This window comes from Eumetopias jubatus, unplaced genomic scaffold (genome assembly GCF_037043125.1).
Source record: "Eumetopias jubatus isolate StellerSeaLion01/CBP00866 unplaced genomic scaffold, mEumJub1_p1.0 scaffold_2, whole genome shotgun sequence".
Classification (NCBI taxonomy): Eukaryota; Metazoa; Chordata; class Mammalia; order Carnivora; family Otariidae; genus Eumetopias; species Eumetopias jubatus.
Genome location: NW_028274808.1, coordinates 35,732,508 through 35,759,339, shown reverse-complemented (window position 1 = coordinate 35,759,339; position 26,832 = coordinate 35,732,508). Strand labels below are relative to the sequence as shown.

Here is a 26,832-nt window from a genome sequence, read left to right as displayed (position 1 = left end):
ATCATTCACTCATCTCCCATTTTTCACCCTGACCCAACATGAATGATATCCCCTGATATGGTATTGGAATACTTATGAAACAGATAAGGACAATTAGAGGGAAAAGTTAGTTTCAATGCCTGATGGGTTAACTCTAATAAATACACACTTAAAAATGTAGCAGTTATCTCAAATTATATTACTGCCATCAATGTGTCCTAAAAACAAAAACTCACTTCTGATAAAATGTATTAACAGTGAAGAACTCAAAGCAATCATGCAGACTTACTCCCAATTACAATCCTGTTCAGTTTACTGTACAGTGGAATCATACCTAAGTGGAGCTTGGGTTCCAAAGTCATCACCAGAGCAAAAACTGAGTATAATCAAAACTGCCCAAGGAAATCCCTTAGGAAGACACCCCTTATTGGAGTCTGATACAAAGTCTCTCAATACACCCAACACACTATCTTCCAGCATCATTAGTCAGGGCATCTCAATTTTTTCAGTGAATTTGATGAAGTAGATGGTCACCACCAAAGGACCATGGATGAAAATTCCGTATCTCTATATGTCTGTATATATCTAAACCACATTCAGTATGAGGAGGCTTAAGACTAGCAAACACAGAAAGACTGAGGGAAGAACAGACATTCTTCATTCAGTGGATCTATTCCATTGTGATAACTCCTTCAAACAAGTTTGGTACATTTACTTATGATATTTACATGTTTACTTATGATACTTTATAGTCTCATATATATGTGATATGATATTTCATAAATGCTATATTGCAGAGTTGATTAAAGTGAAAATTAAGTCTCTCCCTTCATCCCACTCCCTTTAGGTGACTACTTTAAAAAATAATTATTTCATTATAGAAAATTTTAAACATACGTAACAGCAGAGAATAATGAACTCACAGGCACCCATTACCCAACTTCAATATAATTTCATATGTATCTCCGCCCTCAAACATACACTATTTTGATACAAATCCTAGATATCATATAATTTTGTTCATGAATATTCTGAATGAATCTCTAAGACATAAGGACTTTAAAAAAGAAACCTTATCCACCATATGGTTATTACACATAAAAAATTAACAATAATTTTACAGGATCATCAAAATTTTCCCTGATTGTTTCAGAATGTTTTTTTCCATTGATTTGTTGAATTAGGATCCAAACAGGTCCACACATTTACAAGGCTCTTTAACGTATGGAAGTCCTTTCTTCCCCCCACCCTCTTTTGGGCATTTATTTGTGAAAGAAATTCCACTTAATGAAATTATTTCATACATTGATCCACTGAGTGAAAAATGTGTCTGTTCTTCCCTCAGTCTTTCTGTTTGTGTATTCTAGTCTTAAGCTTTCTCATACTGAATGTGTTTAGATATATATAGACATACAGAGATACGGAGCCTTGAGATAAGGACTTGCAACTTACTTCCTGCACCCCTCGACGTCTGTATTGTTTGAATTTGTTTTTACAATGAGTAATTCATAATCCCTGTATTACTTTTGAAATTATAAGGGGGAAAAGAGTATTTGTTCAATAAAAAGGCGTAATCTATTTAAAGTACTGAGTATCTAACATCTCCCAAAGCTCCTGCCTTTTCATCAGCCTTACTAACCTCACACCTACAAGACTCCATTGTTTCTTACCTGGTCTCCCTACTCCCACTCTCTCCTTTGGATCCAACCTGGGTGCTCATTCACTCATTAAGTTTTATGCCCCTTAGATTCCTCAAATACAGATTAAAATGAAGCATTTACAGCGAACTTTCTCCAAGATATCACTGTATATAAAAATGTCTATAATCTTGTCTAGTTTGGGACTTTAAAAGATACAACAGGAAAACAAATTGTATCCTATCCAATACAATACATATCATACTAACAGTTTTCAAACTCTTTACCCACCTTTAAACCCCTTATGTCTTTATAATATGGCATATAATGCTATCTAAAGATGGCTTCAAGTCATTACATAAAAACACCAGAAATGGACTCCAATACTCACAGTAAAGTGACCATGGGCTAATCCAAAGCATATTTATGACCTACTATAATAAAATATCACTCAGATATTTGGAGTTGTTAATTGGGAAACCATGTCAAAAGAAATCCATGGCCCACAGATGCAGGCTTCACTAGAGAGAAATATCCTTAATCCTACATTAACTGAGGTACAGGACTACTTCCTCACCCAGAATAAATCTTTCAATGACCTTTGTTGTTTTCAAATTCCTAAAAATACAAGTTTCAATATTACCCTAATTTCACTCTGGATGATGATAATCTGTTCAACTACTAGGACAGGGACCCGGGAAGTGAGCTTATGGAACCAGACTCGGGCTCTCTGGGCAATAGAAATTGATAAGAAGCCAAACAGGAATTTTTTTTTTTTTTAAGATTTTATGTATTTGTTTGACAGAGAGAGACAGCGAGAGAGGGAACACAAGCAGGGGGAGTGGGAGAGGGAGAAGCAGGCTCCCCAAGGAGCAGGGAGCCCGATGCGGGGCTCGATCCCAGGACCCTGGGACCATGACCTGAGCCGAAGGCAGACGCTTAACGACTGAGCCACCCAGGCGCCCCCAAACAGGAATTTTCAAGCAAGGCTTTTATCAGGGGCTTCTGCGGGAACAAAAGGCAGACTGCACAAAGCAAAGTGTCCTTGGGCTGGCTCCCTGAACAATGGCCAGGCAAAGTTTTTAAAGCAGCTGAGGTGGGTAAGGAGTGACATATAAGCATGTAGGGGTGGGGAAATACAGGAAATTGGGCCCACAGACACAGTTGACAAACCATGCTTCATATACAGTATGTTTCATTTGCATGTTAAGTTTCCACCTCTGGGCATAATTTTTAGCATTACATTGAGGAGAAACGTCAGCGGAAAGTCAGAGCTGCGGTCCATTTGGCTCTGACTGGTCTGGTCTGGTTTTTGTAGAAGCACACCTGTTGTAAATTGGGTCCTGGAGCTTGTTTCCAGCTTGTGGCTTCTGGCTTCCTGATCACATACAGCCACCTACAAGCTGACTAGAGAAATGGGTTATTACCATTGGTGCTCTGCGGGGGCCCGATTTTTCTGCAAGTTCCTGTTCTGTCTCAGTGGTGCAAATAGTTGGCAGGAATAAAATTTTTTTAGCAGGTAATAGATTAGACACTCTGTGTGACAAAAAGTAAATCATTGTATACATTTATTTGCAATTTCCTGTGACTTGAGAATTATTTCACACTAAAAAGTTTTTTAAGTAAATCATTACAGGCAAGGATATATACGCTAACAGGTTCAGGGAACTGTTAACACTAGAAGCTAAACAAGAAAAAAAAACTCAAGTTTTTTCATTACAACTCAGAAGAAACATCACAAAGAAAAAGAAACGTCTCAGAAAAGAGAACTACAATTGGGCAGGCAGATATTAAAGAGCTTTCAATTTGAAACAGGTTAAATGACTATTTTTTTTTTTTTGTCAGTCTGAAGCTATGGATCTTTCTGTGAGACTGTTAGCAAAGAGTAACAATCTAATATAGGAAAACAAGATACAACATTCTTTCTGTCCTTCTCAATTTAAAGCATAATTCTTGTTAGGAAAAAAACAACACCACAATTAATCATTTATTTTTAACAAGACTTTCAAAATTATAGCACCCAAAAATAACTTCTGTATGCATAGCTGTTATTCCAATAGTGACTTCTTGGTTTTAAAATCCAAGGATCTTTCTGAGTGCCATAAGGAGTTCCAGAACATCATAAGAAATGTATATATTTTTTCCCAAATTCCTTTTTTTATTTTTTAATCCCAAATAGTAGCAACCTTCTCATGGGAACCAAAATAACATGTTTCCCATGTTAGTATAAAGGAAGTGCGTGCACATTATTTGTATAAAGCTTCAGCCTCAGCACTGCTGACAGAAAATTCTTTGCTGTCGGGGGCTACCTTGTGCAATGTAGGATGTTTAGTAGCATTCACGGCCTCTACCCACTAGATGCCAGAGGAACCATCAGTGTGACAACTAAAAATATCCCCCAGATGCCTTCTGGGGGCAAAACTACCTCCAGTTGAAAACCACTATAAGGATATAGTTCACAACGAAAATAAAAATCTTAACAATCAACTAGCAGAGGATACAAATTTGTTATTTTTGAATTTGACAGAATAAGCACACCATCAAAAATCACATTACTAGGAAACATGGGCTGAAGATAAAAATAAGAGCTGAAACATGAAACTTAAAGAGTCTTCAACTTAGTGAAAGAAAGGGAAGGGTGTTAGTTGTACTTCTTTATTCCTCTAACTCCTTAGATCTTTTTATGAACTGTGTTTTGAAGGGAGTCTAAGTATATGTTTCATAATAGTAACTGTAGTAGAGGGAAACAAGTTAAAAGAATTCTACTTAATTGCAAAGCAAACAAATGTGAACAAAAGTCATGGGCTTTTCTCCTTTCCTTCCTGCCTATTATGCAAACAGCAATCTTTAAATACTTTCACTATAGAAGATAAACCCTGGGTTCCACATAGAGCATGAATAAAATAATTTTGTTGCCCGAATTATTTCAAAAGAGAAATTATCGTAATTAAATCTATAAAACCCTGTTACTTTGGGCCACGTATTTCCATTCCATTCACAAGGTCAACCCCAAATAAGTATATATCATATATTAATAACTATATTCAAAAATATTTATAATCTCAATTGCTGTCCTACCTTCTTACATTTTTTGAGTGTTATAATTTTTTTTTTACAGTTACCCATCTTCACATTTAAAAAGAAACAGAGCTTTTGCTGTTGTTTGTTTTTAAGTGCCCTATGGGAAAACCAACAACCACTTATAAGAGTTAATGCCCTCGAGAACTTAAGTTCCTCTAGCAAGGAATTTCAGTTTCTTGAGACAAAGGACGATACCTTATAAGGACAATATAATTTATGCATCATGTGTTTCCTGCTCTGGTACAGTAAGTATTCGATGACTACGTGTTGAGTAAATGACTTCTTATCTTTACGGCCATTCGTAGTAGATCTCCTAACTGTTAATCATCATGTACAACCTGAATTAAGCTTTATTTTCATCATTAATATCTTTTATGCCAATTCTCCAGAAATCCATGTGGTCCACACATTTGTCATTTTAACGTGAATGCTCTATTTCATTGTATGGCTCTGCTATAGGCTGCTTAGCCACCCCTCTCGGGTAGCTGGGATCCCAGCTTCTACTCACAAAGGATTCTAATGTACCAGTGAAGCCAATGGAGCAGCTCTCCAGGGGTCTACTTGCATAAGGGTTCTAAGGAGCTACTATAAAAGGAAGGGGGAATAAACCTCCTAAAACGAGTTAAAGCATGAAAAATCTCATTAAAAGAAAAATGTGTCAATGGGAAAAAGGCACTTCACATATACTGTCCTACAGTATAACATGTCTGGCGGTGGCATCATGTTTACTTCTTATAAACTAAGATACTCGAATTCTTATGTTACGATAAACATAAACAAATACAAAAACATACTGCATACTTAAAAACTAACCAAATTAAGCGAGCTTCTCAGGTTTCCTAACTCATTCTTAAAAGTGAGATACTGATTCAAGCAGTATCTCACACATGATCACTTCAGAAAAATGATTTGACTAAAATAACAATGTCACAAAATGAGAAATAAACTAGAATAATCTCTCCATATGCAAAAAAGATTGTACAATTCTAAGTGATACCAGGAGGACTAGATCTACTGATGAGGCAGTCCTACAGCACTGACTCAAAGGATAGCATAACTCCAAGACGCTGAGATATACTACATATCAAAACGAAAAAAATATCAGGAGGCTATCTATGTCATTATATCTGAGGTTGTGCATATTCCAGGAAAAAGTTTTCAGTCACTTAGAGGTTGCACCTTCGGAGAAACTCTATAGTACACCAGGATTTTTAACAAAAACAAATATAAAGTCAACTTTGGTGAGATAAAATTTAAAATGCTTTTTGAAAATTGTCTGGAATCCAGCAACTTATTTTGTATATATTTCAATTATAGATGTTTTCTTTTTTACTTAAAAGTTGGAAAGCAAAACTACCTTTAAATTTAAAAGAGTGCTTTCTCCTTTACGGCAAAAACACAAAGATATCAAATTCAAATAATTTGCTGGCACCCAAAACAAAATTAGAATGGACTTTTCTTACTATGTAGTTTGTTTTATAGTGATTCACCATGAGTAAGCTTTAAAACTCAATGTTTTTAGAATGCTAGTCTTTAAAAAAGAAAAAAAAAATTCTAGGTCTGCATCATAATTACTACCTTAAAAAAGAAAACTGGAAAAGGTTTCATACCCAATTCCTTTGTTATGTTTTCACAATGATATAAAGTTACCTTTGTCAGCCTCTGTTTTTTGTTGTTTTTTTTTTAAGTTTACTGTAAGTGTCAGCCCTTTGGAATTTATACTGCATTTCCTCATTGACAGAGCGTTATAAATGGTAGTGAAGATCCTACCAAAACCTATTCAACTTCTAGTGTAACTAATGTGTGGGTGGTACTTACAGAGTCCTCAAATTCCTCCTCATTAACAGAAAATGTTTCACTGCATGTTTTAAACATCCTGTATTGCAAAAATTTAGTCAGCTGATTTTGGAGGAACATTCCCCTAGAGAAACATGAGTTGACTCACTGCTCACTATTATAAAAGCCTCTCAACTGGTCTCTCCCAGCCTCCAGTCTCTCCCTCCTGTATTGTCCTCCACTGCTTTGCCAGTTAACTTAATCACAAATCTAGTTATGTCATATTGTATTTGAAAAATCTTGTTGCCCAAAGAACTTCTTACAGGGTAAAGTACAAACCCCTTAGCATAGAAGGCTCTCCCCAGCGGTATTTCTTCCTTGCCTCCCTTTCATGTAGACCACCTGCAGATATTCTCTTCACTCCCTAACAAGTCATGTTCTTTTATCCCTCCACACTCTTGCAAAAACTCTTTTTTCTTAGAATGCACTCATATCCTTTGACCTGAACATTCCCTGATGTAGATGAGTTCAAATAACACTTATACTATAAACCTCCCCCAAGGTTTTATACATCTCCCAGAAAGACTTTGCACATTTGGTCACCCTATGCCCCTCCATAAGCATTAAGTAAGGTGTTTTACAGGAACTCGATAAATATTGACTAAATTTTGAAAGCATACCCACACTTAAATGAAGGATTGGCCATAAACTGTTAACGCCATGGTTAAAACCCATAAGGATATTCTAGGGCGGCGTGGGTGGCTCAGTCTGTTAAGCATCTGACTTTAGCTCAGGTCAACATCCCAGGGTCCTGGGATCCAGCCCTGATTGGGGCTCCCTGCTCTGCATGTAGTCCGCTTCTCCCTCTCTCTCTGCCCACCCCCCCTCGTGCTCTCTCATGCTCTCTCTCTCTCTCAAATAAATAAATAAAATCTTAAAATTAAAAAAAAAATCCTAAGGATCTTCCATTCACCTATATGCAAGTATCCAATAATACATACATTAACATTAAAAATATAGTCTTATTTGTATTTGCAAACAGAGAATCATGGATTACTAAAACTCCAAATGTATACTACACTTCACCTTATAGATTGGTAAATGTTAACCATCTATGAAAAGCACAGCAAAAACAGTGTCAACCAGAAAAGATATGGTGTCTTCCCAGTCAATGAACTTTCAGTATTTAGAGCTTCAAAATTCCGACTATGAGGCAAATTTACTTAATTGCAAAAAAAAAAGATACAAAAAAAAAAAAGATACAAAAAAATGTAATTAGTTTCCTGAAGGTCAGCTGTCCTACATGGAAATCTTCCATCATCACCTATGAGCAACTCTCAAGGCAATCTTTAATAAAAACCCTCATTTTCCATCATACTTCACGGCTAATAAAGAAAATAAGAGCCATGCAAACAATAATTTAATGCAAAAGCCAAAATAAACGAAGCCGTTTCCAGAAAGAAGCTATAGAGTGTTAGCAATTTGTTTCCACTACGTTTGGGCATCTCCAGGATAAAAATCTTACATATTCAAGGCAGTTTCACAATTCAAAAGCAATCTCACATAAACGATTTAATTCTTACCACAATCCCGTGATTTAAACAGAGCAGGGATTATTTTTACGGATTTACGGTATTACGAACCCTGTAAAAATGCAGATAAAAGACTGTTTGGCTATAGAAACATAGCACTTCCCTTCCAAAAATAAGTACTCTTTACTGTAACAACAAAATGGCCCAAGACAAATAAGAAACCCCCTTTATTCCATCACTAAATTTAGTTCGGTGGACATACTAGAGACTCCGCTATTAAAATGAACGTCAAAATTTCAAATTATGATAACCTGGAGCAAAAGTTCCATCTCCCGGTCTCTTTCCAAGTGACATTAACTTCACAAGCAAAACCAAGCTCCATTTCTCAAAGCAGTTTAAACAAGAACACACCCTCGGCGCGCACTCAGACTCCAAGGCTTTCAGCCGACTCCCTGAGGTCTGAGTCGGTCCCAGAGAAGTCCCAAGAGAGTCTGGGGGACCCAGTTTTGAGCGAGATGGGGGTGGGGCGCACTGCAAAAGGCTCTGCCAAGCCGGAGACGGAGGAAAAGGGACCGGGCAGGAGGACACTGCCAAGAAGGGTTTGGGGCGCCAGACCCCGAGCCTCGGGTCCGAGCACTCTCCACACACAGCTGAAGCGGCTCCGCCTCCCGACCCCAGGTCCGGTCGCCAGCCAGGCCCCTCGGCTCCCAGGCACTATAGGGTAACTCGGGGCGTCCCAGCCCTAGGAAACAGAAATCTCAGAGGTCCCTGGGGGGCGGACACCCACCTGGCCGAGCCCCACCGAGAACTGGGCCCATCAAGCCAAACAACAGCAGCCACTGGAGCCGAAGGACCCCAAAGGGCGAGCCCGCGCCCGATCCCATCGCGGCAGATCCCGCAGGTTCCACTCAACACTCGGTCGCCTCTGCCTCCGCCTGCTCCATCATTTCCCAGCCCTGCCGGGGCCCCAGAGCTGGCCGGGATGCGCGCGCCCGAGACGAACACGCGCTCGGCACTGACGCAACTCGGCTCCTGTCCGAGCTCGCTCCCGACATCGCGCTCCCTACGCTGACGTAGAGAAAAATCCAGTCGCCGGCGGGAGAAGTGGATTTCTGTCCCGGCCGCTAAAACCCTCACTAGCCTGCCCCGCCCCTTCACACTCGCTGCCCCGCCCACTGTCAGTCACGCCCCGCCCTCTCTGCTCCCAGGCCCGCCTACTTTGGGCGTAGAAGGACCTGATTGGAGGAAGCACTAGGAGTAAAAGAAGGTGGAGCGCGAGACCCAGAAGCGGAATTAAGGAGCAGAAATGAAGGGCAGCCCCGCCCCCCTGCGCAGCCTTTCCTGATTGGCTTGCGGGTGTTGGGCGGAGCGTCGAGCTGCGCGCCCATTGGCTGCTTGGTGGCGAGGAGTGAGGCTCGGCGGAGAGGCCTGACCAGGCAGGGCTTCCTTGGGTCGGATGTGCCGGCCCGGCTTTGTGGTTGAGGTCGGGTCTCAGCCACTGGGCCCGGGAAGATGGTGCTAGGTGGTTGCCCGGTGAGTTACCTACTTCTGTGCGGCCAGGCGGCTTTGCTGCTGGGGAATCTACTTCTGCTGCACTGTGTCTCTCGGAGCCACTCGCACAACGCTACCGCCGAACCCGAGCTCACATCCGCTGGCGCCGCCCACCCAGAGGGCTCCGCCGGCGCTCCGAGCTGGGAATATGGCGACCCCCACTCTCCAGTCATCCTTTGCTCTTACCTGTAAGCTATCCAGTCGTCGAGGCGGAGTTGGAGATGGGGCCAGGGATATATGGGTGTTGGGATGGGGGAAGGGAGGCTGCTTTTTTTTTTTTTTTCAGACGCTCTCCACCTGAGGACCTGATAGTCAACACGCGGGAGGTAAATTTCATGACAGGTTTCTCACTCCTCTCACCCATGCAGGGGAAAACCTTGTGTGTCGGTGGTAGATCCTTTGGGATTCCAAAAGAGGAGAACTAGGGCGGAGTGACATCATATAGTCTCCGGAAGAAGGGTACGAGGTTGTGCCTTCTCTATCGTGCTTCCTTTAACGAAGGAGAATCCATCGTAGGTGCTAGTTAATGACGCACAAATAGAGTACATTACTTGTCCTTGCCTACAAGGCACTTTCTTGCAGTATCCTAACCGTTGCAGAACCAACGGTTCTGCATTTTTAACATCTCTTTTTAGTCAATGAGAAAAGGCGTTTGGGAAATGCAAAGAGAACTGGGAATCCTTTAGCTTCAATTTTGCTCCCATAGCCTTGTGGCTCTTTGCCTAGGAAAGGGAGAAAGCCATGGGAGAAGTAGAATCCATGTAGAAATAGAACCAGAAGCACTCCCCTTCCCCAATAAAAGGATCATTTGGATGCCTATTTGACCTTCTGTTCTTCAGTCTAACTGATGGCATCTCTTACCTTGGGGATCCGTCAGAATTAAACCCTAAGAAACTTGAAGAAATCTCTTGCCTGTTTTTATTATATACACGTAAACAGCCATTTGCAAAAACCATATGAGAATGATGGTCATGATCTTACTGGTGATTTACAGACCTGATGAATTTATAGAATGTGACGACCCAGTGGATCATGTTGGAAATGCAACTGCATCCCAGGAACTCGGTTATGGTTGTCTCAAGGTGGGTTTTTATTTTGTTTTATAAGCAAACTCTTCCATAGAGAAATAGTACTGACTAAATGCTGTTACAAAAAAGTATAAGGGGTATGAAGTTACCTATTTGTAGACTTCATTAGAATGACTTACTGGAAATTTCCAGCATGGCCAGCATCAGTAATTGAACAAGACATTTCGTTTCCTCAGGAAGAAGCAATGTCTGTCCCAAAACTACCCAGGTGCACAGACCAACCTGTCTTTGGTTCTTTGAGCTGAGACTGACTGATTTAAAGCTATTATGTCACCTCCTCATTATTCTTCAAGCGTGCACTTTCCTAAAAGAACAAAAGAAAGGCTTATGCACTTTCTAAAACCAATATTGGACTGAGCTGTATCTTTGTTACACATGTATCTGGGGCAAAGCTCCTTTTGCCAATGATCTTTCTTTTCACAAGGCAAGCGGTTTCCACCATGTCCTTAGGAAATAGACGGGGTCTATTAATATCTGCCTTTGTAGGAGGTTATAGTAGTCAAGGAGAAGCCTTTGGTAACAATGGCCTCTTGGAATGGAAAAAAGCCATTCAGTTCCATTAATAACATCCCAGTTAGTCTTCCCAAAACCAGTGAAGTTCATGTACCTCCTCCTCATGCTGCATAATGCAATTCAAGATTCAATCAGGTGTAAGAGAGTTATGGGAAAATATGGTTTGTACTAAATCAGAGACAGGAATAAACCTGAAAGTAGTAAGACCAAAAAGGCAACTCTTACTGCAGTCATGTGTAAAGAAATATTTTCGGGGCGCCTGGGTGGCTCAGTCATTAAGCGTCTGCCTTCGGCTTAGGTCATGATCCCAGGATCCTGGGATCAAGCCCCATATCAGGCTCCCTGCTCAGCGGGAAGCCTACTTCTCCCTCTCCCCCTCCCCCTGCTTGTGTTCCCTCTCTCGCTGTGTCTTACTCTGTCAAATAAATAAAATCTTTATAAAAAAGTATATATATATTTTCAATACAATGAGATTTTGTTCTGTTGATAATTACCAAAGAAGCTTTTGAAGGTTTGAGTTAGCATTGTATAGAGATCACTTACTTTTGCCCATTTTATTTTTTTTTAAAGATTTATTTATTCATTTGAGAGAGAGAGCAAGGCGGGAAGGGGGGCAGAGGGAGAAAATTTCAAGCAAACTCCCTGCTGAGTGTGGAGCATGGATGAAGGGCTTGATCCCATGACCCCGAGACCACAACCTGAGCCGAAATCAAGAGACAGATGCTCAACCAAATGAGCCACCAGGTGCCCCTACTTTTGCCCATTATAATTAAAAACTGAGTTGATCCTGTCAGGCCACTCGAACTGCCACTTTCCCCAGAAGTCCTAGAGGACCAGTACTCAGGCACCTGAATCCCAGGGGAGGTATGATTTCCAACTCCCTTTCCTTTGAGGAATGCACCAATGAAAATAATAGTGAAGTACTTAATAAGGTACCAGTGGAGAATGTACAGTTGTGCTTTCTCTGCTAGAATTCAGTTACATAAATGGTAAGAGGTCCTGTTCTGAAATTTTTTTTTTGAAATTTTTTTAATATTTATTTATTTGACAGAAAGACAGCGAGAGAGAGAACACAAGCAGGGGGAGTGGGAGAGGGAGAAGCAGGCTTCCCGCCAAGCAGGGAGCCCGATGCGGGGCTCAATCCCAGGACCCTGGGATCAGGGTCTGAGCCAAAGGCAGATGCTTAACGACTGAGCCACCCAGGCGCCCCTGTTCTGAAATTTTTTGCTGAAATTTAAACTTATACAGAAATGTACTATAGCTATCTGATAATCACACATTCACAAACTAAGAAAAGTTCTGAGTCAGATGATATTCTGAGGTCTTTTCCTAATTATATTCATTTGTAATACATATAAAACAACCCTCTAATACACATTGACGTTTTAAATACCCATTCCCAAATGCTCAATAATGTGCTCTTTCCTGTAAATATAGAATAATTAAAACATTGTGTACATCTATTCTAAGTGGCATTTAATGAAACTGATTATAAATTTTTTCACTATATTAAAGAAGCTAGTCACAAAGAAGAAAAAGTTTATTTAAAACAACATACAATTAGGGTGGAATAATTTAAAATCACTTGAATCACTGAATTCCTTGCTCTTGAACACAGCTTTACCCCAACTTTGTTAGTATAATTATTGTCCTAAGTCACCTCTTATTAATGAATATAAAGATCTATTTTGTGTAACTTGCTTTGGTGAGTTTGGGTTGTTTTGTTTTGGTTGTTATACCACAGTTTGGTGGGCAGGCCTACAGTGACGTGGAACACACTTCTGTCCAGTGCCGGGCCCTCGATGGGATTGAGTGTGCCAGTCCTAGGACCTTCCTACGGGAAAATAAACCTTGTATAAAGTAAGTGTTACTTTGAATGGGGTAGTTGGTACTTGGATAGAGGTAGAGCTCTTTTCCTTGTCATCTCATGATGTGACTTTTTCTTTATCTTAAGTGTTAAAGGGGCAACATGATTACTACTGTGCATAATCCATGGACAGGGGCGATGTGGTTATAAACAGAAAGGACACTGGACTTAAGATCCTAGAGGCCATTAGTTCTAAATGTCTCTTTCATCAACTAGCTAAGTGCCTGTGGAAGCCCAGAGACTCTGTCCCTCACCTACAAAATAAAGGAGTTGGACCAGTTGCTCTAGCTCCAAAATTCCTATGATAGACACAAATCCTATAAAAATAGCTTTAATATTTAAGGAATAAAGGCTTTATTTTATTTTTTTTAAAGATTTTATTTATTTGTCAGAGAGCACAAGCGGGGAGTGGCAGGCAGAGGGAGAAGCAGGCTCCCCGCTGAGCAGGGAGCCCATTGAGGGACTCAATCCCAGGACTCTGGGATCAAGACCTGAGTGGAAGGCAGACACTTAACTGACTGAGCCACTCAGGCGTCCCAGAGGAATAAAGGTTTTGTGAAAAGTGTGGCTCTCTCTTCTGGAAAATAAGTTTATCTTAAAGAATTAGGGTCATTTCTGTAAATTTTGCTGGAAGGCACCGAATGTATTTATATCAGTTGCTAATGGAGAATCTGTGGTGTTTAGTGACGATATTGGAGCAGTTGCAATGGAGTGTTATCGCAGTATGTAAGACCTAAGTCCTTATTGAAGAAACCTCATTTTTAGTTGCCACAAAACAGAAGGGTATATGGAGATCAGTGTTCATCTGAGGAAAGACGACGGCATTTACTTAGAGGACTGTATTCAAATGTGCAGCCTCAGGAAAGGAGCCTGAGTCGGGGAGGGATGTGGGCCCAGACTCTCCTCCTCCCAGGATGCCTACAGAGCATATGTGCTTGATTATTTCTTGTCCAATCCAACTATTTTTTTCCTTTCTTTATGTCCTAGGTCGTACTCTTTTGAGAGCCCAGGCCAACTCTAGATTTTCTTTTTGGGGAGGATAAGAGGCCACAGAAGGACTGCTGCACCATCTTTTCGCTTATGTTAAATTCATTAGTCACTAAGTGTTTTAATTTTCATGGGGTAAACATCTTCCTTCTCATTCCTTCTGTCTAGATATACGGGACACTACTTCATAACCACTTTACTCTACTCCTTCTTCCTGGGATGTTTCGGAGTGGACCGTTTCTGTCTGGGACACACTGGCACAGCAGTAGGGAAGCTGTTGACACTTGGAGGACTTGGGATTTGGTGGTTTGTTGACCTTATTTTGCTTATTACTGGAGGGCTGATGCCAAGTGATGGCAGCAATTGGTGCACTGTTTACTAAAAAGAGCTGTTGTCATGGCCCAGAGAGGCATATCTTCCTACAGGCTCAAAACTCTTCCTTGATAGCAGACCTGGTTATTACTTTCCATCCCTGGAGGGAATCAGTTTGGTTAGGAAGTTTCTTCGGACTCTGGGTTTTCAACCCAAATTTTACCTTGCAGACTAGAAATGACAAGCAAACAGTGTTTGGGAATCAAGTGTGTACCTTTCCTCACATACAAAATATAAAGGCTAGTGACTAACTTAGTAAGTTGCAGAGGGGTTTCCATACTGTATTTCTGTACATTGCTGTATCGTCAATACTTTGGAGCAAGTGGACCCAACAAGATGAGCAAAGTGAATATTTTTAGCCTTGTGCCTTTTGTGACCCTGAATCTTCATGCAGAGGAGATCTGAAGCTGAACCAGTGAAAATCTTCAGCAGAAGTAAAATGGCCATGGGTTTTAATACACACTGAAATTCTGACTTTCTGAATTTAAATTGTGGAATAAATTTTGCCAACCTGGAATGCTGTTTGTTATTTAAAATAAGTAAAGTGAGACTCGAAATTCTGTGTTTTGCTAAAAGCTAGGCATTTGAAATGAACCATTCTACTAATAAACCCTATTGTTACATCATTATTATGCTCCAGAGGCAGTATATGCAGTACAATAATTTCTTCATTTCAATTATATTTTGAAAGCCCAACAATAATCAGATATGTCTGGGTTAAGCTATCCTCTTGGTTATCCTATCTAAAAATTAATTATTTACTAGTTCAGAGAGCCTATGTTGTAGGCTGGTAAAAAAGATCTACAACTGACTATAAAACTATTCACAATTATGTTAGATAAGTTGTAAAGCCTCGTACCTTTGGGGGGGAAAAAAAAACAGATTCTTACTTAAAGGACAGAATTACTGAGTATTGGGTGGAGTCAGGATGTGATTTATGGGGGCAAAAAGAAAACATTCGTTCAAAATAAACATGGTACCAGAAGCTCTCGCTGTGGACTACCAGAGTCCATTGTCAGGAAAAAGAGACAGCCAAGCTTTTGCATTCCCAAATCACTGGGAATAAAAGGAAATGTTCTGAATTATAAGTTCGGAGAAACTTAGTTCCCATCCTTTGTAATTTAAGTAAAAGGAGGACTTTACAGACAAGTCGAACTAAGAGCCCGATATTCGGGATAAATTCTAGAAACAATCAAGGTAGAACTACTCAAATGTTAGTCTCCTAATAGTTGACCTAAAGAACCAAGAATCACAGTTAAATTAACACTGGATATGCTCTATCATTATGAAGCAGCTTTTCTAAAAGTTTCAGCTTTATTATCCCTGATTATTATGATTACTGTTCTTATATTATTAAATGGTTGGTGAATGTGTAAAAATTAAAACAGATTATTCTGTCTTGAAAATTCTGTACCACATTGAACTTAACCTTGTTTGTAACAGTAATAATTGGTAGATTCTTATTCATAATGTCTGTACTATAAGTATATAGTATTTTTTAAATTGTTGGAGGTCATAAAGAAACTGGACCCCCTCCCCAGGAAAAAATGCACATAAACAAAGTTTTGCATAGAATTTAAGAAGATGCCATATTTAAAAAAAAAAATCCTAACTTGTAAGAAAAATCTGGAAAACAAATTAAAATCTTAGCGAAGAAAATAAGATACTACTCTAAGCCACAAATCCTGCCTCATCTCATACTTGCCAAAAAAAATCTCCTTCAGGATATTCACAAACCCCATCAAAAGCTATTTTCTTTAAAAATACCAACACTTTGGCAGCTTTCAGACTCAAAATCACTAATGTTGGCAGGAGGATGAGCATGGGTAAGAAGGTCAATTCTGTAAGTTACTGAAGGATCTGTCCTATAAAAGAAACCTTCTCCCAGTCAGAAAGCTTTTGGAGACCACTGCCAGGGTGATCATGAGAATCTAGTATTTCTCCGTGACAATCTGCAGTTGTCAGTTTGAATTTGACTTACAAACCATGCTCATCCTCCGCATCTACCAACCCTGGCCAAATGTGGTATAACCTCAAAAACTGATTGAGAAAGGCAGTGTTAATGAAAAATTGGATTTCCTTTGCACTTTGGATTCAGGTTGTTTCTTCATATTTGGTAGGTTTATTCGTGTGTGTGTGTGTGTGTATGTACACACGTTTGTGTTAAATCCAGTTTGTGGCTATAGAGAAGTTTTAAAATCTACAAGTGTCCTTCTGTCTAGATTAAATTAGAAACTGTGCTTGTTTTTCAGTTGTTTCCTGTGTTGAAATAAAATGTTATCAGCTTCCCAGACTTCCTGGCACCATGTCCTTCACTTGCTTTAGTAAGGCTTCTTAGCAGTAGTAGAGTACCCCAATCTAATGGCCCCTAAGTGTGTGTGTGTGTGTGTGTGTGTGTGTGTGTGTGTGTATCTGTATGTTTTAAAGCATTCATTTTTCTTAGGAAAGAGACCCTAAAACTTGCTAACTTTGGCACGTCTTCAGTACAAACCAGGTAATATAGCTTTGGTTTTGTTAGATGATTTCTCTTTAAAGCTGGATACTTAATTATTTCAGGTGTGACTGTCAGGATCAAAGTTTGACTTCCTCGACGAACCATGATGGAAAGGGAATCATTGTCCTCAACAGCTTCAATAACATCAGTTGTGGTGGTAACAGGTTGCCCATTTATGCTGACAATTACATCGTGGTCTCTCAACCCAGAGCTGGGAGAGGGGGCAAAAAAGGACCATGAAACTATAAGTTTTACTTGTCCCCATTTAGAATTTAATGTCTGTCTTTTATGGCACTATTTTGCTGTCATTTTTTTTTAAGATTTTATTTATTTATTATTTATTTGAGAGCACAAGCAGGGGAGGGACAAAGGGAAAAGCAGACCCCGCAATGAGCAGGTAGAGGACTCGATCCCAGGACCCGGGGATCATGACCTGAGCCGAAGGCTGACGCTTAACCAACTGAGCCACCCAGGAGCCCCTATTTTGCTGTCATTAAACGTATAAACCAGGAAACCAGAAACAGCATCAATCCTTCCAGGTATGCGGGCTTTTATAAGATACGCCTGGAAATCACCTGGGGACAGCAATCCTATAACCTTTATAAAATCAGTCTTCTAACAGAATCATGTAAAAAGTTTACTCCTCCCATATATTGGATTTGGTTTGGAATAGGCAATTTAGCTTTGGATTTTTATCAGTCTCTGACCTCTGTAAACCTCAAGCACATTCCTGGTCTTACCGGCAAAGATAAAGAAGAACACAAGCAATATATTTTTTCCCCACACAGCTGTACTCTGATTAGTTTGGTTTTGACAGCCCACTTACTTGCCCCATCTCCACCCACAGCCTGATAGCCCTACTTCCAGTAAGTCAAAAACCAGTCATGCTTTCAAGTCTAAATATTTAAGCCTCTGATTCTAGGCTACTTTTCCCCAAAGTTGTGATTATATTCTGTCTCCAATATATTTGCTTCACATAGAATATATATTCTAGAAACAACACCTCCAAATATGAAACACTTCAATAAATATATAGCCATGCTGATGGCTTCTCTTAAAGTCAATAATGGGCTGGAAGAGGGACATCAAATTAAATGACTCCAGGAGACACCATTTTAAAGAAATGGGAAACCAAAGGAAGGATGCGAGAGGATTACCAAGATATGTGGAATTAATTTTTTTTAAAAATAGAAATTTAAAGCAAGGGATGTGAAGAGAAGTTTGAGGGCAAAGCTAAAAGCATGGAACACCTTTAGAACAAGGACAGCTCAGGAGGATGACTGGGACTGTGCACAAAGAAGAAACTTAATCCATTGTAGTTCTGTGAGTAGAAGAAGAGAAAGAAACCTGCCAGTTATTACTGAAGGTAAACTACGCACCAAAATGAGGGAGTGAGGCTCAACTAGGATAAATAACCTATCCCATGTCCCACAGCTTAGAAGGGACTAAAGAAGGATTTGATCCTGGGTCTTTCAAACGTGAAAACCCAACTTCCTGCTACTCACTGTGCCTCTTAGAAACGAGAGCAGCTACAAAACAGGATAATCCACGAGCTAAGCCAGATTCCACATCCCTGCATTCTACTTATATGTACCTCTCAAGTTAATCACCTCTCTGTACCACAGCTGCTGTTTCTGTAAAATAATGCCTGTATCATAAGACTTCGGGGGCTCAAAAACGTATGTAAAATACTTAAGTGATGCCTGACATACAGTAAGTGGTTAATAAGTACCAGCTGTTATTACTGTAATTATTATTATTAGATTTAAGTGTATAAAGCCAGAAATAATAGATTTCTGGTTTATCAGTGACTTCAAGCAAGCAGTAGTCCCACACTTTAATGTTCATCCAAATCACGTGGAGGTCTTGTTTAAAATGCAGATTCTGATTCAGTGGTGGGGCCTGTCATTCTGCATTTTTTTTTTTTTAAGATTTATTTATTTGAGAGAGAGCATACGAATTGGGGGAGGGGCTGAGGGGGAGAGAGAAAGAAGCTGACTCCGCACTGAATGCGTACCCCGACTCAGGGCTGGATCTTACAACCCCGAGACCATGACCTGAGCCTAAATCAAGAGTCCGAGGCTCAACCGAGCCACCCAGGTACCTTTCGTTCTGCATTTCTAAAAAAGCCCCAGGTGATGCCAATGCTGCTGGTCTACAGGCCATATTTTGAGTAGCAAGGACTAGGAGAACTGAAAGAAATAGCTTTGGCCTTGAACCAAAAGATAAAAATAAAGAGGTGGGGGGAGGGCAGGAAGCAAGAAAGTCTAGAAAAGCCTATGACAAGCCAAATTCAGTAACAGACCTAACATTTAGCTATTAACAGTTAGTACCCTATGGTTTCTTCCCCCTACTAAAAGAGTTGCCATAATATAAAAAGATAATTGAGCTTTGAGAAACAAAAGTAGTGAGAGAGGTATACTAAAGAAGTATAAGAGAGGGACCCAGGAGAATAATTGTAGGATGAGCCACCTCTTCCCTCAGTAGTTAGTATAACTGTTTAAAAACAAGAGTAAAATCAGCTGGAGCACTTCTTTGATGAGCTGCTCTAGCATTTGCTTTATTAACATTCACTCATTCTTAAACTTTTAGCCCTCTGAATTCTTCCTGTTCTTAATAACTAAGGTATCGAAAGTAAATTCGGGAATTCGTAGCAAAATTAATTTAAACTTACGCTATTAATTCATCATGAATTCTTGAGCTACAAAAAAACCATTCCCTTCCCAAAAAAAGTCCTTCCAACACAAGCACCCAAGTCCAAATCAGCACTGTCCAATAGAAATGTAAGGCAGGCCACATACGTAATTTTAAATTTCCTGTAGCCACATTTTTAAAAACTTTCTTAATTTTTAGAAATCTTTTTAAAAATAGATGAAGCTCATTTTAATATACCTATTTAAGTCAATATGTGTATTATCATTTTAATATGTAATTTTTAAAATTATTAATGGGTATTTTAGACTGTTTCATATAAGTCTTTGAAATCCACTAGAATCAACCCACACCTATTGTGCTACTATACAACATCTTACACAATACAGTGATTAAAGTTAAAGGCAGTCCTTCCAAAACAAAGGGTATGTTTCATGGAAAAATCTTTTATATTGAGTGCCTCTGTTTTTTTGGGGTTTTTTTTTTTACTTAAATAAACTAAAATTAAATAAGATTCCATTCCTCAGTCACACCAGCCACATCTCAGTGTTCAACAGCCATGTGAGGGTAGGGCCACTGTACTGAACAGTGCACATCTCGATCCAACACACATTTACCATGGCATGCTAGCTGGGCCAAGGCCTGAACTCTTACCTTTCAGCAACTGTTCCTTGAATCACCTCATACACAAAGACCCCAGAACTCACATTAGGGAAATCTGTATCTTGCCTTTTCATCTCTTGAAGAAGGCTAAGAAAAGTGAGAAGAGTTTGCCCAGAAGGTTAAGAAACAATGAATTCATCACCTGAGCCCTGGTCAAAGCCTCCAACTCAATAGGTACTCTTATGTGTTCTACTCAAGGCTCCGGGGGGCCAGTGAAGATTCCAGCAAGCCAGTCACAGTTATTCTTCCCTGGGGGGCGGGGGGCAGTTCTCTACCAAAGCCCTGAACCACTGGACATTATGAGGTCTATATAGCCACAGTGAAAGAAGCTACTAAAATGTACTGCAAATATTGGTGCAGGCAGAGACAGTTACCTACCCTGTGACAATGGGGCCCTACACTCACAAGAGTAGCCAGCTGTAGCCCACATGCTTTAGATTCCCTGTTAAGACCATCCAGCTATGCCTTTTGCTTCTGAAAAACAACGCAGACATACTGAAACCCATGCTTACTTCATAGTGAGAGGCAGCATTCGCAGACCGATATACTTCTTCTGTGAAAGAGCCTTTCCTGGAAAGGAAAGTTATAGAGTGTTAGTAACAACAAAGCTTCTTTCCTTTGGCAGAGCTTCAAAAAACAGCAAGTCATGGAACATCCTTACTATTATTATAACTGCCCTTTCAGGCTGTCAGCCTGAAAATGTGCTTCAGAGAACCTCTGTCACTAGCATGGACACTCCTCCCATCCACCTCCCATCTCCAGCTCATGGGTTTCCTTTCCTCCATAACACATACTTCTGGGTACAACACAACTAGGCTTTGTGCCTAGTTCCCCCATATTGCCACCCAAACCACCGTGATAAGAGCTGGGTACCAGTGACTTAGTATTCTACAGAATCCTAATGGCAGTCTCCAGAACAGATGGAGGGCTCCTGAAAAACACAAGAAGGGAAGAAAAAGTCCTAACTCCCCTTACCTTTCAACTGGCACTCATGGAATTCTGCCAAGAACTGTTGAATTCGATCTGAGGGAATTGCAAAGGAGATTCCCACGGTCACCTTCAATGTATTTATGCCAATCACGTCACCATCCTGGCAAGGGAGGAGATATCATTCAGTCACCAAGTCATGCAAACTGACCAGTGCAAAACCAGTGCCAGAAGAGGAGGAAATGAAGCTAGTCACTGAGGGTCAGAGCACAGAGGGGCTAGAGGAAAGGGGACTTCCACAGAGAGCAGTGGACGTTGCCTTATAGGACACACAGTGTGGTAGGAAAGCAGAAAGCCGGGGGAGGGGGCGGGGGGGACCCTACCCATGTGCAGATCCCTGCTGAGGACAATTTTTTTTAATCTTGAGTTCATTTTTTCCTTCATCAAATCATTTTAAAAGTGAATCAGTTTGTATTTTGACACAGGTTAAGAGGACAAGGAGTACTTGCCTTTTCTTCTCAAATGAAACTAAAAATAAACATGGAAAAGGCAAAAAGCCGTTGGATTTTTCAGCAACACTTTAATGAAACTCTTCAGAATTAGCTAATCTCTTCAGAACTAGCTAATTGACCTCGGAGAACAAAGCTCTACAAAGCCAAAGCCATGAAGTGGGAAACACTTTCCTCTTCATGCACTTCATCACCCCTTAGCCTCTGTTGGGTAATGGGAAGGGTAAAAAAGAGACTTCTGATCATATTAAATTACATATCATAATTCAGTAGGTCTGGAGTGTGGCCTGACAATTGCATGTCACCCCTGCTCTAGTAAACTCACTTTTTTTTTTTTAAGATTTTATTTATTTGAGAGACAGTGAGAGCTAGAGAGAGAGAGAACATGAGCACACACAGAGGGAGAGGGAAAAGCAGACTCCCCACCGAGCAGGGAGCCCAACTCGGGTTCAATCCCAGGACCCTGGGATCATGACCTGAGCTGAAGGCAGATGCTTAACCGACTGAGCCACTCAAGCGCCCCTAGTAAACTCATTGTCTACTAGAGAAAGCAAGCACAAGAAAATTACATAAGTAACATTACTGTAAGTAAAAGAGTGCTCAGTAATTTCACATACAGTTAGCTCATCCTCCAAAAAGCAAGTGTAATGTGTGAAGAACCAAAAACAGTCAGCTCAAAGGGACTCAGCATGATCACAGACTGCGTGTCAAACAGCATTGCACTTTCTCATGTTTTCACAGGTATTTGAGCAATTAGAAACTCTTGCATTTCCACTAGAGATGCTGAATAACATCTAAGAATTAAATACATGATAGAGTGATGGATTCTCACTGTGGCTTTTCTCTATCAGGATTAAAAACCCGAACAGACACGTCATGTAGTTAGCATTTAGGGATGAGGGACAGTTCTTCACATGCAGCAGCAGGCGGTCTTCAAGGATAGACATTATGTAGCACAGGTGGTCAGCTGACATATATTTTAGTTTAATGCCCCGGGCTTTTGTTAACTACACAATGAAAACAGAAGGCATGGTGAAGAGATGTCAGTAAGCGGAAGTAAACCCTGGCACCCTCAGCTGGATGAGCTCACATGCCATGTGATAAATGATGATAAATCCAGCACAGATCTTAAATCTTTGCTAACCATTTACTTAAGATGCAATAATAGAAAAGCATCCTACCACAAATCTCTACACAAGAGTGACATCCTACTCTGCATCATCATTCTTGGAAAGTTGGGACGAGACAGGAAACAGCAAGGCAAGTGGCCACTTACCAAGTTCACCAGAGGGCCCCCAGAGTTGCCGTGCTGAAGACAGAATTTGAAAAAGTCACCAGTGCTTTTCTCCTTGTCATTTATACGTAGTTCCTAAAGAGGTTTACCAAAAGCAGCCTGCTCTGGTGAGCACGGCAAAGCCGTGCCCCTGTCACCACCAACACTGAAGTCGGTGCAGGTAAAAGACAAGAGCCAAAGGACCACCACCTTCTACAGCAGGGGTGACCTCTATGAAAGACCCAAAGAGACTGCCCAATATCACGGATGCTGACGATCACATCAAACAGGCTGAACGACATGGCATTCATCCCTCCAGTGAGGGTCTAACTGAACTCTGGACAGCCCCAACAGGCCAAAAGGAAAAGAGGGCCTTCGGACATGTTCTTCTCACTGTCCTGCCAGTACCTTATGGGCTGAGAACCCTCCCGAGTGACTTACATTAATTATGGCATCCGTCTGGATATAGTTCATGTCTCAATTCTTCAGCCCCAGCACTCTGCCCCCTCGCTGTGTAGTGCTGACAATCCCTGCAGTCACTGTGTTCTGCAGAGAAAACGGGCTGCCCAAGGCCACCACGAACTCTCCAGCCCGCAGGTCAGAGGACCTTCCCAGCAGCAATACAGGAAGGTCAGTCTGCACACAGCCAGGAGGGACTGGAAGGACAGAGAGGTGACGAAGAAATCAAGAATAGAATCAACCAGTATTTGTGTACAACACACATATGGCATGGTCTCTATCATTTGGGCACTCAAAATCCAAGAACCTCCCACCCACTCATATAGGTTCTACAAGTGCCTGATGTTTCTTCCTCAAATTCCAGCAACCACCGACCTCTCACCTGGTAAGACGATCAGGATTATCTCTAAAATCCAAAATTACTGCTTTGTAGAAATTACTGTAACTAAATGACCAGTGAAGTCGCTGATGAACATACACTGACATTAGCAACTTACTTAGCACTATACCAGCTCAAAATTTTATTTTTTTAAAGATTTTTTCATTTATTTACTTGAGAGAGTGAGAGAGAGCAAGCAAGCACAAGGGAGGTAGGGGCAGAGAGAGAAGCAGACTCCCCACTGAGCAGGAAGCCCCCTGAGATCCTGACCTGAGCCGAAGGCAGACGCCTAAAGACTGAGCCACCCGGGCACACCCCAGCTCAAAGTTTTATAGTCAAAATTAAACCACAAACAGAAAGGAGAGTGCCCAGAACAGTGCTTCTCAAATTTTAATGTGCACACGAATCACCTAGGGATCTTATTAAAATGCAGATTCTGACTCAGTAGACGTGGGTGGGATCTGAGATCCTGCATTTTTAAAAAATTCTTTCTCAGATAATGTCAATGCTGCTGATATGCAGACTAGACTTCGCGTAGCAAGGACCTCAGAGTATTCCTAGGCAGCTCTGAATCCACTGCAATCATTCCTAGTATTCTAAGGCAAGCAGAGAAATAAGTTTCCCAGAAGCAGCATCTGTTGAAGAAGGAGGCTAGACAGTTAATAGAAATTGTTAGGGATATACAGACGGGCATAGAAGAAAATAGAACAGTGAAAAACAGAAAAAAAAGGAAACTAGAGAAGACCATATACCAGGTAGAATAGATGTGGAGCAGGAATGGGGTGGAGAGGAAAATATCAGCAAACTGATGGAAATCCCCAGATGTACAGACTGATTTGGCTCTTGCATACTCACATTTGGCTCGATCTTAATCAGTGCAAGGTCCAATTTATGGTCAATGTCCTGGACAGGGGCTTCATACTGGATGCCACTCTGGAGCTCCACCTGGATCCGCTGCTGGTTGGTGAGGACGTGGGCATTGGTAACAATGAGCCCATCCTCAGACACTATGAACCCAGAGCCACTGGATGCAGGAATATCCTTGTTGATAAGAGGTGACCTGTCCCAGCAAGACAACAGCATAAGCAGAGGGCAGGAAAACCAGGGGATCCATCAGAGTCTGGGGACATGGAACCTCTAATTTATCAAACATACCTCCACCACAGTTTTCTCAGACATCTTACTATCCCCTGTCTGTTTTCATTCTCTCCATGTGTAACTGGACTCTGAATGTTCAGCACCCTGGCCATCTCTTAGGAACATGACAGAGAGCTGATCCCAACTCTCCTTTTCCAGGGATGACCCCCTCCCCTCCTTCTTCAGAGCTGATCAGAGCAGCAACCCTCTGCTTCAGAGAGGCCTCACCTAGTCCTACTACTGCGCGCAAACGTGGACCTAGTGCCACATTCTTGAGGACGCTGGCAGGGAGGGAGTCAAAGAAGTCTGGTTCCAGCTTAGGTTCCACTACTAACCGGCCTTGTGACATAGGATTTCCTTCCAGGCAAACGAGGGGCCTGAGCAAGATCACCATCAGGATGCCTTCTAGCTCTTACATCTGACCTTCCATTTTGTCCGTGGGAGATGAGGGAGAGAGAAACCCCAGACCCCGAAGTGCAGAGGAGTAGCCCAGATTTGGAAGTCACAATCCCTACGCTTCCGCTCCTTGGCTAAACCAACCCCGAACAGATTATTCAACCTGTTTGAGCCGCGATTTCCTCACAGCGGGTTTTACGACTAAGCCTAAGCGATGCCTGTAAAGCCGTAGCGCGGGGCCCAGAGCCTGCAGGCGCTCAGAGACAGTCCCGCGGGGTAGCGGGCGGCCTCCTCCTGCCTCCTTTACCTGCGGAACAGCTGCAAGTGAACCACAGATGGCGCCACCTTCTCCACCAACTCCGCGATGAAGTTGTCCTCGCTCCGGAGCCGGCCTACACTCCTGGTCCCTGTGAAGAAATGCTCCACTCTTGGGGGCGATGGGCGCCCCGCTGCTTGGCCGGATCAGGTGTCATATCCCAAATCTCCCGGTCTCTCTCCTCCTCCTCTCTCCTTTCCCTCCCCTTCCTCTCTTCGGCCTCCCCTCTGTATTCACTGCCACCCCGCAAGGATACGCCTTGAGGGACCAGACCTGTCATGCCGGGTGGGAAAAAAAAGAGAAGAAAAAGGGAAGACGGCATTCAACAGGCCCGGGGAGGCAAGTGGGGAGAAACCACATGGGAACTGGTAAGAGACACCTAAGAAGGAAAGAAAACTGGGAACAAGGAGTTGAATCGGAGGCAAAGGCGGAAAGAGCCCGCGGCGCACCGCGCGACAGGCGCGCGCGGCTTGGGGACGTTGCGAGCCTCCCGAGCGCGCGGGCCAGCGCTCGCCTCCACCCGAGCAGCCGCCCTTCAGCACCAGCACGGCCGGGAGCGCGCCTCGGAGGCGCGCGACGCGCACAGGCTGGGATAGGTGCGCCCGTCGCGGCCGCACACCGCCGCCCCCGCCGCGGGGCAGCCGCACGTGCCGACCCAGGCGCCGCCGAGGCGCGGGGCGCTGAGCGGCGCGCGACACTGCAGCCCCGGGGCGCACCACCCGCCCAGCGCCCCGCCGCAGGCCTCGCCCTCGGCCGCCGCGCAGACGCGGCAGCGATCGAACACCGGCGTCGACCCCGCCGAGCCAGGTGGGCAGCGGGGGGCAGCGCGTGGGCTCGCAGGCTGCGGGACAGGGCAGCAAGGTCCTGGACCTCCCAGCCTCGCCTCTGGGCACAGGCGGCGGGAGCAGCAGCCACAGCAGGAGGAGCTGTCCCAGCAGAGCTGGCCGCCGCAGAGGTCTAGTCATCCTGCCCCCTTCCTTCTTCATGCTCCAGTTTACTTTGGACGAGCAACTGCTCTAAAATGAGCAACACTTCTTCCCCGCTAGGGTGCCGCCTCCCTCAACCCCCGGGCTTTAAGGGGCAGAGCCTGGCAGACCTCTACACACACACACACACACACACACACACCCACACGCATCCCCCACCACCCGTCCCCGTCCCTGCCCCAGGGCCAGGGCCACCCCCATGCAACCAAGAGAGGTCCCCAGCCCCGCCCTGTGCAGAAAACCAATAATGGGGCAGAC

General features: G+C 42.4%; 3 protein-coding genes across 3 annotated transcripts in view; 1 reads left to right on the top strand and 2 right to left on the bottom strand.

Annotated features, from left to right (window-relative positions):
- ADAM9 (ADAM metallopeptidase domain 9) overlaps positions 1 to 9,134 on the bottom strand; it is a 147,698-nt gene extending 138,564 nt beyond the window's left edge. Inside the window, exon 1 of the mRNA XM_028124047.2 lies at positions 8,793 to 9,134. Within this exon, the coding sequence (XP_027979848.1) occupies positions 8,793 to 8,889 (97 nt within the window). The 5' untranslated portion in view covers positions 8,890 to 9,134. The remainder of the gene's footprint in view (positions 1 to 8,792) is intronic.
- A 279-nt stretch (positions 9,135 to 9,413) lies between these two features.
- TM2D2 (TM2 domain containing 2) lies at positions 9,414 to 14,900 on the top strand. The gene is made up of 4 exons (XM_028124046.2): positions 9,414 to 9,744; positions 10,551 to 10,638; positions 12,902 to 13,017; positions 14,180 to 14,900. The coding sequence occupies exons 1-4, from the start codon at positions 9,518 to 9,520 to the stop codon at positions 14,391 to 14,393; spliced, it is 645 nt and encodes a 214-aa protein (XP_027979847.1). The 5' UTR covers positions 9,414 to 9,517; the 3' UTR covers positions 14,394 to 14,900.
- Positions 12,290 to 26,627, bottom strand: HTRA4 (HtrA serine peptidase 4). Its single transcript, XM_028124045.2, is given in 11 exon segments — positions 12,290 to 17,088; positions 20,184 to 20,279; positions 20,705 to 20,762; positions 21,168 to 21,282; positions 22,905 to 22,937; positions 23,343 to 23,537; positions 24,595 to 24,799; positions 25,580 to 25,679; positions 26,103 to 26,165; positions 26,168 to 26,390; positions 26,392 to 26,627. Coding segments are annotated over 11 exon segments (1,608 nt in total). The 5' UTR covers positions 26,575 to 26,627; the 3' UTR covers positions 12,290 to 16,751.
- Between the last annotated feature and the right edge of the window lie 205 nt (positions 26,628 to 26,832).

Excerpts from the sequence above, each read along its gene's own strand:
- TM2D2 (XM_028124046.2), top strand. The coding sequence starts at position 9,518 with ATGGTGCTAGGTGGTTGCCCGGTGAGTTACCTACTTCTGTGCGGCCAG. Across the intron at positions 9,745-10,550 it reads GTCATCCTTTGCTCTTACCT|ACCTGATGAATTTATAGAAT; the intron begins GTAAGCTATCCA and ends GGTGATTTACAG. Across the intron at positions 10,639-12,901 it reads TCGGTTATGGTTGTCTCAAG|TTTGGTGGGCAGGCCTACAG; the intron begins GTGGGTTTTTAT and ends GTTATACCACAG.